Raw genomic sequence first — 14,917 nt, 5'->3', positions numbered from 1 at the left:
GTAGTTCAGAGTAAAAGTATCAAAATATTTACAACTTTTAATGATAATTTGAACATAAATTCTTTATTGCTTTAAAATAAAACATTACATATTTGAGGATTGCATGAAAAGTAAGTCAACAACAACAACAACTCAGTATAATCCCACTTGACTTTACCTCTATCCTGGGGTAGAGAGGCTGTTTCCAAATAGACCCTCGACATCCTTCCCTCCGAGAACTTCCCGTCTTGCTCTTGGGAGACTCGAACTCACAACCTCGTGATTGGAAATGGAGGTTGCTTACCATCAGAACAACCCCTCTTGTCAACTTAGTTAATATTAAATAATTCAAATATTTAAAAAGAGTTTGAGAAAATATAATAAAAAATTATTTGATTCCTAAATAGTAATATATTCACATAAAATAAGACCGGCGGAGTAAACGTTAAACCATATTCGGGTTAATTTCTTGAAGTACTGCTTAGACTATAACGCACTATAAATCAAATAGTAATTTCTAAGTTTTTTACAATTTACAAAATGAGTTTTACAAATTACATCCTTTAAACTTGAGATTCTATTTCTTAAATTAAATCAAAACTATATTCCAACGTGCCTGGGAATTGGAGCGAGTTTAAGTTTTACCATTTGTTTGTAGATTTGTCCCTAAACTACCACTTACATTAAATGGATAAAATTCGCCACTAAAAAATTATGAGAAAACAGAATATAAAAGGTAAAATGACGACTCCTTCAGAAAAATAAACTTATTTAAGTTCTTTTTCCCAAAGAAGTTCCGCTCCGACCGACCGACGAGTCATCTACTTAAAAGGACCCTCCCCGCAGTCCGCCCTTCCTTGAATTATCCGGTCATGCAATACTTATTGAATACAAAGAACAAAATTCATTTCGACCCCGACGTAGTTCTCAATCATTTCGTGGCACCGGGCGTGGCTGAACCATCTACGATGGGGGGAGCTAATGCACAGGGAAGAAGCTTAGATAAAAGAATACGTTCTTGCATCGCTTTTTTTGTAGAAAGCTCGACCAGCGAGAAAAAGTGTTTGGCCGAAGCCAAAAAGAGGGTGACCCACTTTATTTATACATATTAGAGTCATTTAATACAAATGCAAGAGTCTAATAAAAAAATTACTAGATTCCGCTGAATCCGTAACAATATTGTGGCTCAGCCCCTAAATTACTGTCTTTGTTTTAGTAAATTTTTGGAGAAGGAAATGTTTATTAAATTATAGTTCAGATAATTCCTGCTCTTGTAACCTTTTGTCAATTATTTAACATTTTCTATATTCTTGTATTTAATTGTCAAAACTTTCTTTAGACAATGAACAACAGAAATTTATAAATGGCACAGAAACCGAAACACTTTTAGCTGGAGTCTGTTGATAAGTGGGCCTCGTTATTCTTACATCTCGGGGATCGACTTACTATTTTGGTAAAGTTGTAAGCTCGTTCTTAATTGTGACTTCACCCCTTATTTCTTTTTTAATTTTATTTAAATTTGAGGAGCCTCAATCTGCCTGCACAAATATAGTGGGCGTTTGAACATAAGAATTGTAAAATTCCGAAAAAAGTGAAATATTTTTTCAAGCGAAAATATTATTTAAAAATTAGAGTTGTATTTAGATACAAATATAATTTTAGGTTATTTTTGAATTTTTGTGAATGGTCTGAGTGAAATTAAAAAATAGTTTTTTGGAGTTTTTCAAATTTTCGAAAAATTCCAAAATTCATCTTCAAATAAAAATTAAAAAATTTATGGCCAAACATTGATTTTGAAAAAAGTAAAAAAATTCATGGCCAAACGGGCTCATAGACTTGAAAGAGTGAGATCTCAAAAGTGTCTAGAAAGTTATATCTCTGATACCTTGGTAAATTACTAAAGATGAAAGTTACTTCTTAAAGCGAATTTGATCTTATAACCATCTTCTTTATTCGAAAAATGCAAAAGGCTAGGTGGCTCGGCAAAGTTATAGCAAAAAAAAAAAAAAATGACGATTCAGAGTGATCCTCACTTATCCTATTAGGCCCTCTGAACTGCACGTGAGTTGTCTCATGCCCTTCCTAAAAACTCAAAACTCCTTCTCTCTAAATAGAAAAGAAATTCATTTACAAGATAAACTAGACTTTTCAAAAAGCCTTCCCCCTCCCATTCAATAGGACTATTAGAGAACCATTCAATAGGACTATTAGAGAACCAGTTTCCTTCCTTTAACTTCTTTTCAGTGAGTGAGCTCCTTAAAGTTAAAAAAAAAAATTAAGTTAAATTATTTTCAAATTTAAAAAGTTGCTATATCTTTTCAAACAAAAAGGGAATGTTGAACGGAGGGAGTAAGAATTAGCAAGTCCTATTAGCTGAAAAGGAAAGTTTTTTTTAGGAAACTAGGAGCCCGTTTGGACATAAGAATTTTCACTTTTTTTAAAAATTAATGTTTCGCAATAAAATTTCTAATTTTCACTTGAAGATGAATTTTGGAATTTTTCGAAAATTTGAAAAACTTCAAAAAGCTATTTTTCAAAATTTTCACTCTGATCACTCACAAAAAACTAAAAAACAACCCAAAAATTATATTCATGTCCAAACACAACTCTAATTTTCAAATATCATTTTTATTTGAAAAAAAATTCACTTTTTATTTTTAGGAATTTTACAATTCTTATGTCCAAACGCCCACTACGGTAAGGCAGCCAGTTAGTCCCAAGATGGTTGAGCGGCTGGTTGTAGAATTATAGTAGTAACAACATGAGATATCAGGTTCAAATTTAATATAATACTCGGTGCGAGTCCATTTGATCGTTCAATAAAATTAGTTAAGGTGTATATAAACTGATTTTGATATTATTGCATCTAACAAAAAGATGGTCATTCATTCACTGAAAAGAAGTCAAGGAAGATGTTATTGCATCTAAAAAAAAGATGGTCACTCACTCATTTGCATCTGCTGAATGTGCTATTACTCTCACATAAATAAACTCGTATTTGAAATTTATGTAATAGTTCAACCCACTAATGATATTGTCCGCTTTGGACCTAGACCCGCACGGTTTTAAAACGCATCACTAGAGTCTAAGGCTAGTCTACTTATATAACTACATCTATCCCGTGTCGTGTTTGATTCGCTTGGGTGTCACATACACCCCCTTAGAAGGACTCAACGTCCTCACGTAGGTTTGCCCCACCATCGTTCAAGGTTGCACGCATATGTAATAGCTCAACCCACTAGTGATAAAATTACTACTAATGGTACTAAACAATATGTACTAGTCATTACAGTAACCAAGTAGAAGTTTTGTCTAAAGAATAAGTTCCCTTAAACTAGAAATTAAACCAATATTATAACCAGTTTAGGAACATCCCGCGCTGACAATTTTAGCATATCTTGGCAAAAATTCAGTACACTGTTCAAGAGATCAAAGTAATGAAGTTAATCAATTAAAAAACTTACGTACTATAGTTAAGCACCGACAATAAGTATGATACTCATAAAACTTTCAACAGCTGCACTTCAAAAATTAGAGGCTCCTTCACATGAGACATAAGGCTACGCCTTGGCCCAAACTGCAACACGACAAATATCCGTTTGATGAACCAATAACATCAACTACAGTCAGATATCTCTATAACAACATTCCTATATAATAGTCATTCACTATAAAAACCGAGTTTTTCTCGGAACCCATTATTATATTATGTTATAATATATGTCCTCTATAACAACATTTCACTATAGCAGCCAAAAAATTTCAGAACAAACGACATTGTTATAGAGAGGTTTAACTGTATAAAGCAGAAAAGGAACATAGAATCATAGATTCAGTTAGTTGGAGAGTGTAGGATAAGGGCACCAAAAGGATGTTAAATGAATAAATTTCTGAGAACACATACCTCTTCAGGTACTGGTTTTAAGTTTTCATTGATGTATCCTACCGAAGGCGGTATCAGCGCTCTTCTTTTTCCTGCAGTACAGGCCTTACAGCTCAAACAAATAGAACTTATATTAAAAAAAAAAATGGCCAATAAGTTTTCCCTGAGGTCCTGTCATTTACTATGGTTTGAATATATTTTGCAAACAAAAAGTGAATAAATTCTTAAAGAGTAGGCACAACCTCCAGGCTTCATTCCAATCAAGACTTCCTTCAGACCTTCAATTATCTGCAGATTCACAGACTTAGTATGAAAAACAAGAAAAAGGAGCAACCCGGTGCACAAAGCATCACGCATTCACGCAGGGTTCGAGGAAGGACCGCACCCCTAATGCAAGCATTAGTGGCTTCCGCGGCTCGAACCTGTGACCTATAAGTCACACGGAGACAGCTTAACCGTTGCTCCAAGGCTCCCCTTCAATAAAGAAAACAAGAATGCAGTTAATTATCAACTATCCCCCAACCCTTCCCAAACTAGACATATAGAAAGAAGAGGGGAGAAATGCAGCTATGACTAATGATGGCGAGAAGACACAGACAACGTAGATATCCTTAACCTCAGCAGTCTTGATGGCAGGGGAAAGTGAAGGAGAAGAAAGGGGTAATGCAGCTACTATGTTCTATGCTAGGAGGGACGACATGGTCAACGTTAGAAACGTTTGAGCGCAGTACATCTTTATCATCACCAGTTGACGGCAGTATAAATTTTATATCTGAAAGATTAAAACAGTACAGGTTGTTGCTCAGCAAGACAGCAGCTTGTCCTGGCAGCACAATACGTTGCCTAAACAATGGTTATTCTTCTTGTTAATTTGTTACTAGTTTAGCGTACTTCTAAGTTTCTCTGCATTTCGTCTCTCCGCTTTTTTTCTTCTGTGTGACCTTCGACAATACGTACCAAGACATTTCTAGCATGTCTTTAAGAAATTGTAAGAAGATAGGAAAAAAGATTATTTTTGAACTCATCAAGAAACCTTGTCTACAGACTACAAGTTACCTCTTAACACCTATTTGATTAACCAAGTGGCTCTATTTGACCACCCATTTTGAAGGCACAAATGACAACAACAACAACAACAACAACAAACCCAGTAATTTCCCAGTCCAGAGGCGGAGTGAGGCGGAGCCAGGATTTGGAGCTTGTGGGTTCGAGATTCTAGTTCGTTTATGTTATTGGGTTCTAAATTAACAATTTATACATATTCAATGGATTTTTAAAGATAAATACAGGGTTTGCACCAAAGTTACTGGGTTCGGCCGAACCCGCAAATCCTATGCTAGCTCCGCCCTTGTTTCCCACAAGTGGGGTCTGGGGAGGGTAAGATGTACGCAGTTAATAGAAAAATAGATGCAATATAACTTCTTGACAGCTTCCAGCCATGCCACATAATGGATATCAGAAGGTTGCTGTCTGACCTTTAAGATGTTCTATTTTTAGCCCGAAGCTATAACAAAAATGGTAACCTGTGTATCATCCAGAGGAAGTATGACAGGGGCACTTTCTCCGCTGAATTGGTCCACCGTACTACATTGAAGCAAAATGAAGAAGTTCAATGTCAATTCCACAAAATAGAAGAAAGCATGACATGGATTTACTGACGAACAAATATCTGGAGGAGCAGAATATAAACTGAAAACAGTACCTGTGGACAAAATATCCATTTGATCGTCGGCAGACATAATTAATTTCGACGATATCTCCTTCATGAGCCTCTGGTCCTTCCCCTTCAACAACATCTTTAGAAGACCCAACAACTCATATTAATACTCAGAAATATAAAACAAGAACGACACGGACAGATTGATGTGCCTCCTCTCAGCATAATATTTTTACGCTTGTCACGATATCACTGACTTCTTCATTAAATTGAACTTATGACTGTAAGGAAGGAGATCATTAAACAGTTACTTTTTCAATAAAAGTTGCTTTTCCTCTTAACTTTCTCGCTGGGTTAAAATCTACAATTCTTATCCTGTATGCTGTATGCATGCTCCAAACATTAAATACGTGAAACTGCAGCACGTCAAATGTGAAAGCAAGTGATCATGTTCCATTCAATTATAACATCTTCAAGCTCTAAAATGATCAAAGGAGTCGTGAAGAAAACTCAACTGGACTCGTGTAAACTCAACCTTGACTTGTTTCTTCAATAAAGAAACACACACCAGACTATTTACTTCAATGATTAACCAAATCAAGCTCGTCAAAAGTCATATTCACGAATGTATATTTATTCGCCAAACATAAGCCTATATGTATTTCCCAAATTATTGAAATTGCGTCCAGCTTATTAAACATTTTAACTTCGTAATATACAATTTCCTTTGTCACTTTCATTTAGAACATATTTATAGTAGGGATACTTGATAATGAAATCAAACAACAAATTTACACCTTTATTTCAATGTTCCCACATCCCAGCCCTGGATTCATCATTGTTACCCCTTCTCTTCCCACAACTCTTTTCTACTTTGTCACTTAAGATTCTTCCTCCTAATGCTCTCAATTCTTCCTAAACAGCTAAACCTGCAAGTAAGAAAAACATTGGTCCTACCACCAGCAATGAATATCTTTTTCTTTCTTGACGCTAAAAGTCCATGCAGTTGTTTGAGATTTCAACAAAGTTGTTCTCCTCCTTGTTTGCTAAGTTTGATGACTATCTGTCGAGGGCATGTTTGGTGTGTTTTTGTGTATCTATGTGAAGTCAATTTTCCTAGAATCGGCTTGAAATTGAATGGTTTGGCTTACTTGTAGAATTTAGAGCTTATGAGTATTCCCCCGAATTAGGATTCAGGATTTGATGATATTGTCCCAAACAAGCCAAGCTAAGCTGGTGTTTGAGCTAATACTATCCATTAATAAGTCAAATAGCAATTAACCTACAGCCAGGGTTGTTATTAGCTCCAAGTAAAACTAATCAAATATCTCAATTAGAAAACATCTTATAAAATTCAGTCAGACCTCTCTATAACAGCATCGCTATATAACACTCATTCACCATAAAAGCCAAGTTTCTTTGGAACTAATATGTTATAATATATGTTCTCTATAATAGCATTACGCTATAACAACCAAGAAAATCCGGAACAAATAAGGCTGTTATAGAGAGGTTTGACTGTATTTATTTAATAACCTTAAAAGGGGATGTACCTTGTATTCTCACTCCACTAGCAAGCTTTAGAGTCCTGAATGCTTCAAATCCAAATTAACAACACCATTAAAATAATGACAGCACTTATTCTAGGCCATATAGACAATTTAATTGTGGAGATTAAAGAAATGGAAACAACATTTACCGGATAACATCAGGTTCTTTCATCTCCTGAACTGGAGCAGATAAGACAGGACGAATACTAATGAAGATGGGACTCAATCCAACAAGTTGCAGAACTGACCTTCTTAGCAACTTTTTGACATTTAGAGATGGCATTCTTTGATCTGAGGCTTTAGGTGCAGCAATCTTACAATGATCAGAGTCTCTAAAACTGTTAGCATAAACAAGTTATAAATTACAAGTAGGATTAAGCAAATGACACATTTAATATTCTTCTTCTTTTTCTTCTTTCTTTGTCTTCTTCTGTTTTTTTCTCTAACTACAAAAATTCCATTCATCCATAAACTGGACCATCTTGCATCAGGTTTGTAAAATCTAGGCTCCAACTATTCCGTGCTGGAGCCGCATGTATTGAATCGCCTCTATACAAAAATTACACTGTACTAGTGGTGGCAAAATAGTTAAAAGAAAATAGTTATGCACCCATGTTTTCCATTTAAAAACGGGTTGGATAATAAACTTTTTAAAAAATGGTCAAATCTGGATAAGAATCATATTATCCACTTAAAAAATGGATAATCAATGGATAACTAATGAGATTAACTATTACATTTATAAAGCCTCAAATTGGGGGTTCCTCGAGTTTGAAAGACTAGGTATTCTCCCAAAAGTGATCATATTCAAGAAGTCATGCATAATATAGATACCATATTATCCGCCGGATAAAATTTTTTATTTGTATTAAATATGGGCCAGATTGGATGATTTATCCGTTTTGCATTACCCGTTTTTCGACCCGCCGTATCCGACCCGATCCAGCCGTTTGCCACCCCTGCACTGTGCAACAGGATATAATAATTTTTTGTATATATAGATTTTTGAATCCCCTTGGATTTTTTTTACAAAAAGCTTCTAGTGCAGTGGCAAAAGTGGTTCAGAAATATTAGGGATATTGGTCCTTGTGATATATGGTTAAGCACATTCAATTAACTATAATGTGCACTTTTGATCCCTATGCTTGTGAATTTTCATAGATTTAATGAATAATTAACCGTTTAAACTATTTAATAACTAAAACAATAGTCTTTTCTGTCATATGACCATCAAAAAAGCGGATTCAGGGTTTTAAATCGGTGCATATAGTACTTTTAACCACTACTCCTTCCCGATAATAGATGCGAATTTAATATAAATATGAATCTACATCATGAAACTAACGATTTCTGGTTAACAAACAACTACATAAACTAAAAAGTATTCCGAAGCCAAGGCGGAGCTGGGATTTCAACTTCATGTGTTTTTAGAATAACGACTTTAAATGCTAATAACTTGGTTCTAAATTTAATATTTATACATATTTAATAAAAAAATTATTACAAATACAGTATTTGAGCAAAAGCTAATGGATTCAGCCGAACCCGTATTCGGCTTCTAACTCCGCCCTTGTTCTGAAGAACACTAATTAAAGCAATCGAAGTTGAAGATAAATGAGAATGCTCGTTACCATGGGCTTTGGGACGCCAAGAAACGTCTGAATTGGAGACTGGCTTGAAATTGAGGAGCTTCCATTGTCGATTGAAGGTTACCAATGGAGCAGCTAAGTGGTGGGGAACTTTTTTTCCACATTAAGGGATAAGAATGAAACAAAAGGTGGTAGCATATATGGCGTTTGGACCATTTAATTTAAAGACCCAAATATTATTTTAATATTTTTATATTATGATGATTATTAGTAAATGGAGTAATATTTAGTGTAAAAGTTTAAATTAATTCAATGATAGAAATCTTAGGAATAGAAGGGCGAATTGCACCAATAGCCACTCTTAAGCATATTGTTTAAAATATATTCATAATGTATAATGTATAATGTATTTAAAAATTAACCAATTCACCCAAATTTCATAACTAAGTATCCTAAATTTGGAAATTCGGGACTTAGCGTCTTGAATTTTTGAGCTACTAATTTGAAATTCAGGACATAAGATTCGAAGTTTTGGACATAAATTTCGAACTTTAGGGCACGATGTCCTAAAGTTTAATTTTGAGGTTTAAATTCTAGGACGTCTTGTCCTCAAGTTTGAGCGAATTTATTAATCTTAAAAACATTGTAAATATATTTTAAACAACATGATTAAAAATAACTACATGATGTCATTTCCACGATAGACTCATTAAGTTGATTTTGGATCCATATCTAATATCTAACTTGAAGACTCTTTAATTTCAAATTGTCATTTTGCTCCTACTGATATTATCTTATGTGTTTGGTCAAGGTGTTAAAATTAGCTTGAAGCATTTTGGAAATTGTAGTTTTGCTTAGCTAATTTATTTGAAGAGTTTATTTTTTGACCAATATTTTTTAAAATGTATTAAGAATCAAATTATAAAAAAAGAATATGCATATAAGTTGAGTCTATTTATCAATTAGCATGATGACTCAAAAAAATAATTAATTACTTATTTTTATGAATAAATAAATGTTATTATTTAAAAGATTAATGAACATGCATATTGTAATTTTTAATTTAGTTTAACTTCTTAATGGAATATGTGTATAGGTCAAAATCTACCTCAAGGGGATTTAGCACCGAGTGGTATTATAGAAAGTGATGTGGCCAAGATCGACTAGTAAGCAGTGGGGCTCGTAGTTGGGCGGTCAATAACGGTCGAGGTTAAGTATCAAAAACAATACTAACGGCTAGTTTTTGTAATAGGATATTTAAGAGAATATTTCATTGAATATTCCCTGACAGTACTAACGGCTAGTTTTTGTAATAGGATATTTAAGAGAATATTCATTGAATATTCCCTGTATTTGTACTTTTAGGGTTAACTAGGGATATGTCCAATATAAATAGAAAAAGAGATAGGGGAAAATGGTATGTAATATTAAGTTTGATAAGAACACTTTTTGAGAAGAAGACTCTCTCTCTACAAAAGATACAAACACTACCTTTTTACTAAGATTCTACCATCAATTATTCCATTAGAACCGAGAATAGTTCCAATATTTTAGGATTTGTCTGTCACTCATCACTATCAGAAAGAAGAATCATCCACCTCATTCAATGTTTGGTGAATCATTCTCCTTGTTTACATTAATGTCATTTATTGTTATTTATTGTTTGATATTCTTCAATCATCACTCAAATCTCTTGGAATATTAAATGCACACTGCATTTAATCCCCCACTAACGTTGTTTTGCGTTATTTGTGTTAACCGGTTATAAATCTAGAGATATTATCATTAACCAGGTTTAACCCCTCATTACATAAGATTAATTAGTTTAACCGAAGATTTACACTTTTTGGTCAAACAATCTGGCGCCGTCTGTAGGGATTTCCTAGTTAAATCTTTAGTTTTTTCTAGATTTATAACTATCACGGTTTACAAAAAAAAAAAAACTCCTTTTTCCTTGTACACACGGATCTGACATGGCAGGTAACAGAGAAGAAAGAATGAAGGTAGTGGTTGACCTCACCACCAATCTCTTGAACACCATCAATGAGGTTTCTGAGACAGAAGGTGACGACATAACGCCTAATGCCTCCCCCCACGCGAAGTGGGTCACCCCTCCCTCACGGCAGTATCACAACATCTCGCGGTAAAAGAGCTTCCACATATACAACGGAAGAGACGCCACCAGCAGTAAAAAAGTCTAACTAACACGCTAACTGGCATACTCAACAAGCCCGCCCAGGAGACCGTAAGAGAAAATGTAAGGGCTTACATTACACCAACAGCGGGCGAGCAGCACGGCCATTTCCCTCGCTCGATTCATTCGAGTAAGAATGACTTTACCAAATGTATTGGAAGGAATGGTCGTAGCATATTTCCAAAACGGGCTGAGCAGGAATGGTTCAAGGGCGACCAGAAAGTTATTATGTCGGCTTATGAAATATCCTCCAACCACTTGGGGTGAAATTATAGGTGTTAAACGGGTGGGCCGGGCCGGGTTACTATTTTTTGGACCCGTACGGGTTACGGTCCGGGCCGGTTATGGGTTGGGGCTTAACGGGTTTAACGGGTTCATCCGGGTAAAAATTGAACCGTAAGGGTTACGGGTTAACGGGGCCGGGCCAGGTTTAGTGTATTTTTTTTTTTTTGTATTTTGTATAACTATTGTAAGTTATATTAATAATTTGTATTAATTTAAAGATTACAAGTTATATTAATACAAAAGTATTAATATAAATTGCAAGTGGTACATTTATTTCAAAATTCAAAATTAAAGTTTGCATTTAAAAAGTAAATTAACAAAAAATAGTAAAACTAAATTTTCATGCATAATAAATTAACAATACTTCAAATTAATCTAACAAACTAAAACATTAAGCATAAATACGTCTAATAATTTTAAAATAACACAAATTGTCTTAAAATCTTAAATACGAATTTCCGGAGGACGCTCAAGACAATACTTTATATGCTTCCTTAAACTGCATGTGCCAGACTTTGAACGAAAATTTAAGACTTGACCACGGTTCTTGCACTTTACTTTCTGACCTTCTTCATTTTCTTCTACTACCTCAAAGTGTTGCCAAACATATGAGCGCACTCTAGAAGTACGAGGCATGATTTAAATTGAATTGAGATTTGAGAATTGAGAATTTGAGATTGAGACTTGAAATATTGAAAATTGGAGAATGAGAGAACGAGAGAAATTGAGATTGAGAAATGAGAGTTGAGTGAAGAAATGAAGAAGAGGGGAGTGTATTTATAGTTTTAGAGAAGGTTAATTTTGTAAATTGAAAAAGGTTAAATTTTAAAGAAAAAATAGGCTATTAATGCAATTAACCCGTCGGGCAACGGATCCCTGCCAGGTCTGACCGTTGCCAACGGTTAGTGGGCCCCACTTAATTCAAAATTTAACCGGTACATGGTACTGTTCACGTGGACCGGATTTGACCCGTCTGGTTAACCGTTACCAAAATTTAAACAGACCAACCCCCTCTACCCCTCCTACCCAACCCCTATGTACCGGGCTGGTCCGGTTCCGGTTTTAACCGATCTGGGCTGGTCCGGTTACGGGTCAACCCGGCCCGTTAGACACCTTTAGATGAAATACATAACGCCTACTGTATCGTTGTCCGTGCAGACGAGGACGACCTAAATAGGCCAACTCATTGGTTGACCTCGGTACAGGCCGAGTCCAGGGGGGATCAAAGAAACAATGTCAGGAAAGATCTCGCAGCTCCACAATCTAACCGAGAACGATATCAGCCGTATATTAGAAGTGCCATCATGCCCCCTCACGCTGCGAAGAGGGTCCACCTAGATCAAGGACAGGGACTCACCGGAACGAGAGAGATATGCCCCATTTGTTATCCGCTCATATTTTTTATGTATCACCTTCAGAAATAGTGTACGCATTGGAGAAGTTCGGACCAAAAGTAAGGTGGCCACAAAAGATAAGGCCAGATCCATGCACCTGAAAGTCGGACGCCCTGTGCGAGTTCCACCGGGAGCAAGTCACAAGACTGAGGACTGCATCGCCCTAAGGCAGGAGGTCGTGAACATGCTTCGCCATGGACACATCAAAGAATTGCTGAGTGATCGGGGGAGGACCAACTTTGCCCGAGGACATGAGCAGCACCAGGGACCACCGAAAAAACCCTCACCAACCCGCACCATTCAAATGATCATCGGGGGCGGCGACGACGCTTCAGTAACCAACGTAAAGTTTACCACAACCCACAAGCTCAAACTGTTGATCACTCACGAACGATATGACGAACTCGAAAAATGTATCATCTTTGATAAGTTAGATACCCACGATTTGATTTTCCCTCATTGTGATGCCCTAATTATCACTTTACGCATATTCGATACAGATGCGAGACGCATTATGGTAGGTGATGGGAGCGGCGCGTGTATTATCTACCCTAGAGTACTTGCACAAATGAAACTCGAGGATATGATAGTGCCGCAGTGCATCAGGCTAACAGGTTTTAACAATGTAGTTGAACGAACATGTGGAGAAATCACACTCCCGTCCTGGCCGGCGACGTCACTATGGAAACCACATTCCACACCATGGACCAGGATACGGCGTACAACGCTATAATAGGCCAACCCTAGATACACGCCATGAAGGTCGCCCCCTCCAGTTTGTACCAGGTTATCAAATTCCCAACCCCATGGGGAATATTAAGCATACGAGGAAAACAACGTACATCTCGAGAATGCTACCACAGCGCCCTGGATTGTACGACCATCCAACAAATGAAGGCCAAAGCAAAAGAGGCATAGCAATTAATAGGGCCGAGGTCGAGTTGCGATGAAAATGAAGACGTCATCAGAGATCCCGAAACAGTAGAAGCCACAGAATCAACCATAGAAGACCTCGATCCCGTCCAGCTTGATGACAACGATCACAGCAAGAAAGCCTACATCGGTTGCAAGCTCCAAGAACCAGATAAATTCCGTCAATTCTTAACTGCTAACGCGGACTTATTTGCTTTTAGCCATGCAGATATGCCAGTATCTCGAAGGAGATCGCTACACACAAATTGAATGTCGACCCATTCCACCCCGCGGTGAGGCATGTTAGGAGGAAGTTCAATTCCTCAATAAACGATGCAGTATGCGAGGAGGTTGAAAAGTTATTGGAGAATGGCTCCATCGGGGAGTTTAACCATTAAAAATTACAATAACAAAAAAAAAAAGTCCGACTAAAGAAAAATATTGGTACTCCTACAATAATAATGTAAAAGAAAATAGAGCAAAATATGTGTTGAATACATAATTGGTTGAACAATTAAAACAAAAGACCCTTCTATATTTTAAAATCAAATCCTTTTTCTAGCGGCGCACGAAATATTATATATTTAAAATATTGTTACTTTAATCATTTCTCCTCCTTTACGGTTAGTATAACGTAGATAAACAATAGATCGTTTGCTTTAAAATCAAAATATCCCAAGAATCAAGATTAACCAAGATTATAATATGAATAACTTATAGCTTTTACATTAGATAAGTTATAACCCGATGTAACATTAATTAATCTTTATTTTAGCTAATACCTCCAACTAATTGCAGAATAAATTTAATCTTAAATAGAATAACCTACCTAATCTCTTAAACCAAACTGCCCCTAACAATACGGAAATTTATTAGACAATTTTGAAATCAAAAGCACTTAATTCTTTGAAGAGCTACTTTCTTAGCTTTTGGTTAAAATTAAAAAATATCTCTTATGTTAGTACTTAAAACTTGGTCAAACACGTATTTTTCTAAAATATTTATTTTTCTTCTTCCGAATAATAGGAACACTACATTTGGCCTTTTAAATGCTTGGCCAAACATGTTACTCCATCCGTTCACTTTTATTTGGCATGTATACTAAAAATAGATTTTTATTTTTACTTGTCACTTTACGCATATCAAGAAAAGATAATTTTTTTTAATTATACCCACAATATTTATTATTTCAAATTATTTTCTCAAATTTAATAAAATATGCATCAATTAATATGAGTATCATGTTAAATTATGTACTTTATTTATTATTTCTTAAATGACGTGAAAAGTCAAAACGTGCTAATTAAAAGTGAACAGAGAGATTATTTAAGTAAGATCATAAATTTAAAATTATTTCTAATAACTATATCTAAATTATACTTATATATCAAAGGTCATTATTTACTTTTTTTTTTTAAATTTTTAAAAGGAAACAAAGAGAATACTTAATAAATCTGATAGTCCAGAAGGTTCT

General features: G+C 35.4%; 1 protein-coding gene across 1 annotated transcript; it reads right to left on the bottom strand.

Moving 5' to 3' along the window:
• Positions 1-3,285: 3,285 nt before the first annotated feature.
• LOC104211233 (peptidyl-prolyl cis-trans isomerase FKBP16-1, chloroplastic) lies at positions 3,286-8,855 on the bottom strand. The gene is made up of 8 exons (XM_009760255.2): positions 8,701-8,855; positions 7,219-7,407; positions 7,073-7,107; positions 5,565-5,658; positions 5,386-5,446; positions 4,105-4,150; positions 3,884-3,954; positions 3,286-3,556 (listed from the first exon to the last, which is right to left on the bottom strand). Exons 1-8 carry the CDS (start codon positions 8,820-8,822, stop codon positions 3,479-3,481), a joined length of 696 nt encoding a protein of 231 aa, XP_009758557.1. The 5' UTR covers positions 8,823-8,855; the 3' UTR covers positions 3,286-3,478.
• Positions 8,856-14,917: the final 6,062 nt, after the last annotated feature.

This window comes from Nicotiana sylvestris, chromosome 8 (assembly GCF_000393655.2).
Source record: "Nicotiana sylvestris chromosome 8, ASM39365v2, whole genome shotgun sequence".
NCBI lineage: Eukaryota > Viridiplantae > Streptophyta > Magnoliopsida > Solanales > Solanaceae > Nicotiana > Nicotiana sylvestris.
This window is presented reverse-complemented; position numbering and strand designations above follow the sequence as displayed.

Coding starts and splice junctions, on each gene's coding strand:
- LOC104211233 (XM_009760255.2), bottom strand. CDS start 8,822: ATGTGGAAAAAAAGTTCCCCACCACTTAGCTGCTCCATTGGTAACCTT. Junction 5,659..7,072: donor TAGTGGAGTGAGAATACAAG/GTACATCCCCTT, acceptor GGTCTTCTAAAG/ATGTTGTTGAAGGGGAAGGA. Junction 3,955..4,104: donor GATTGGAATGAAGCCTGGAG/GTTGTGCCTACT, acceptor CCTGTACTGCAG/GAAAAAGAAGAGCGCTGATA.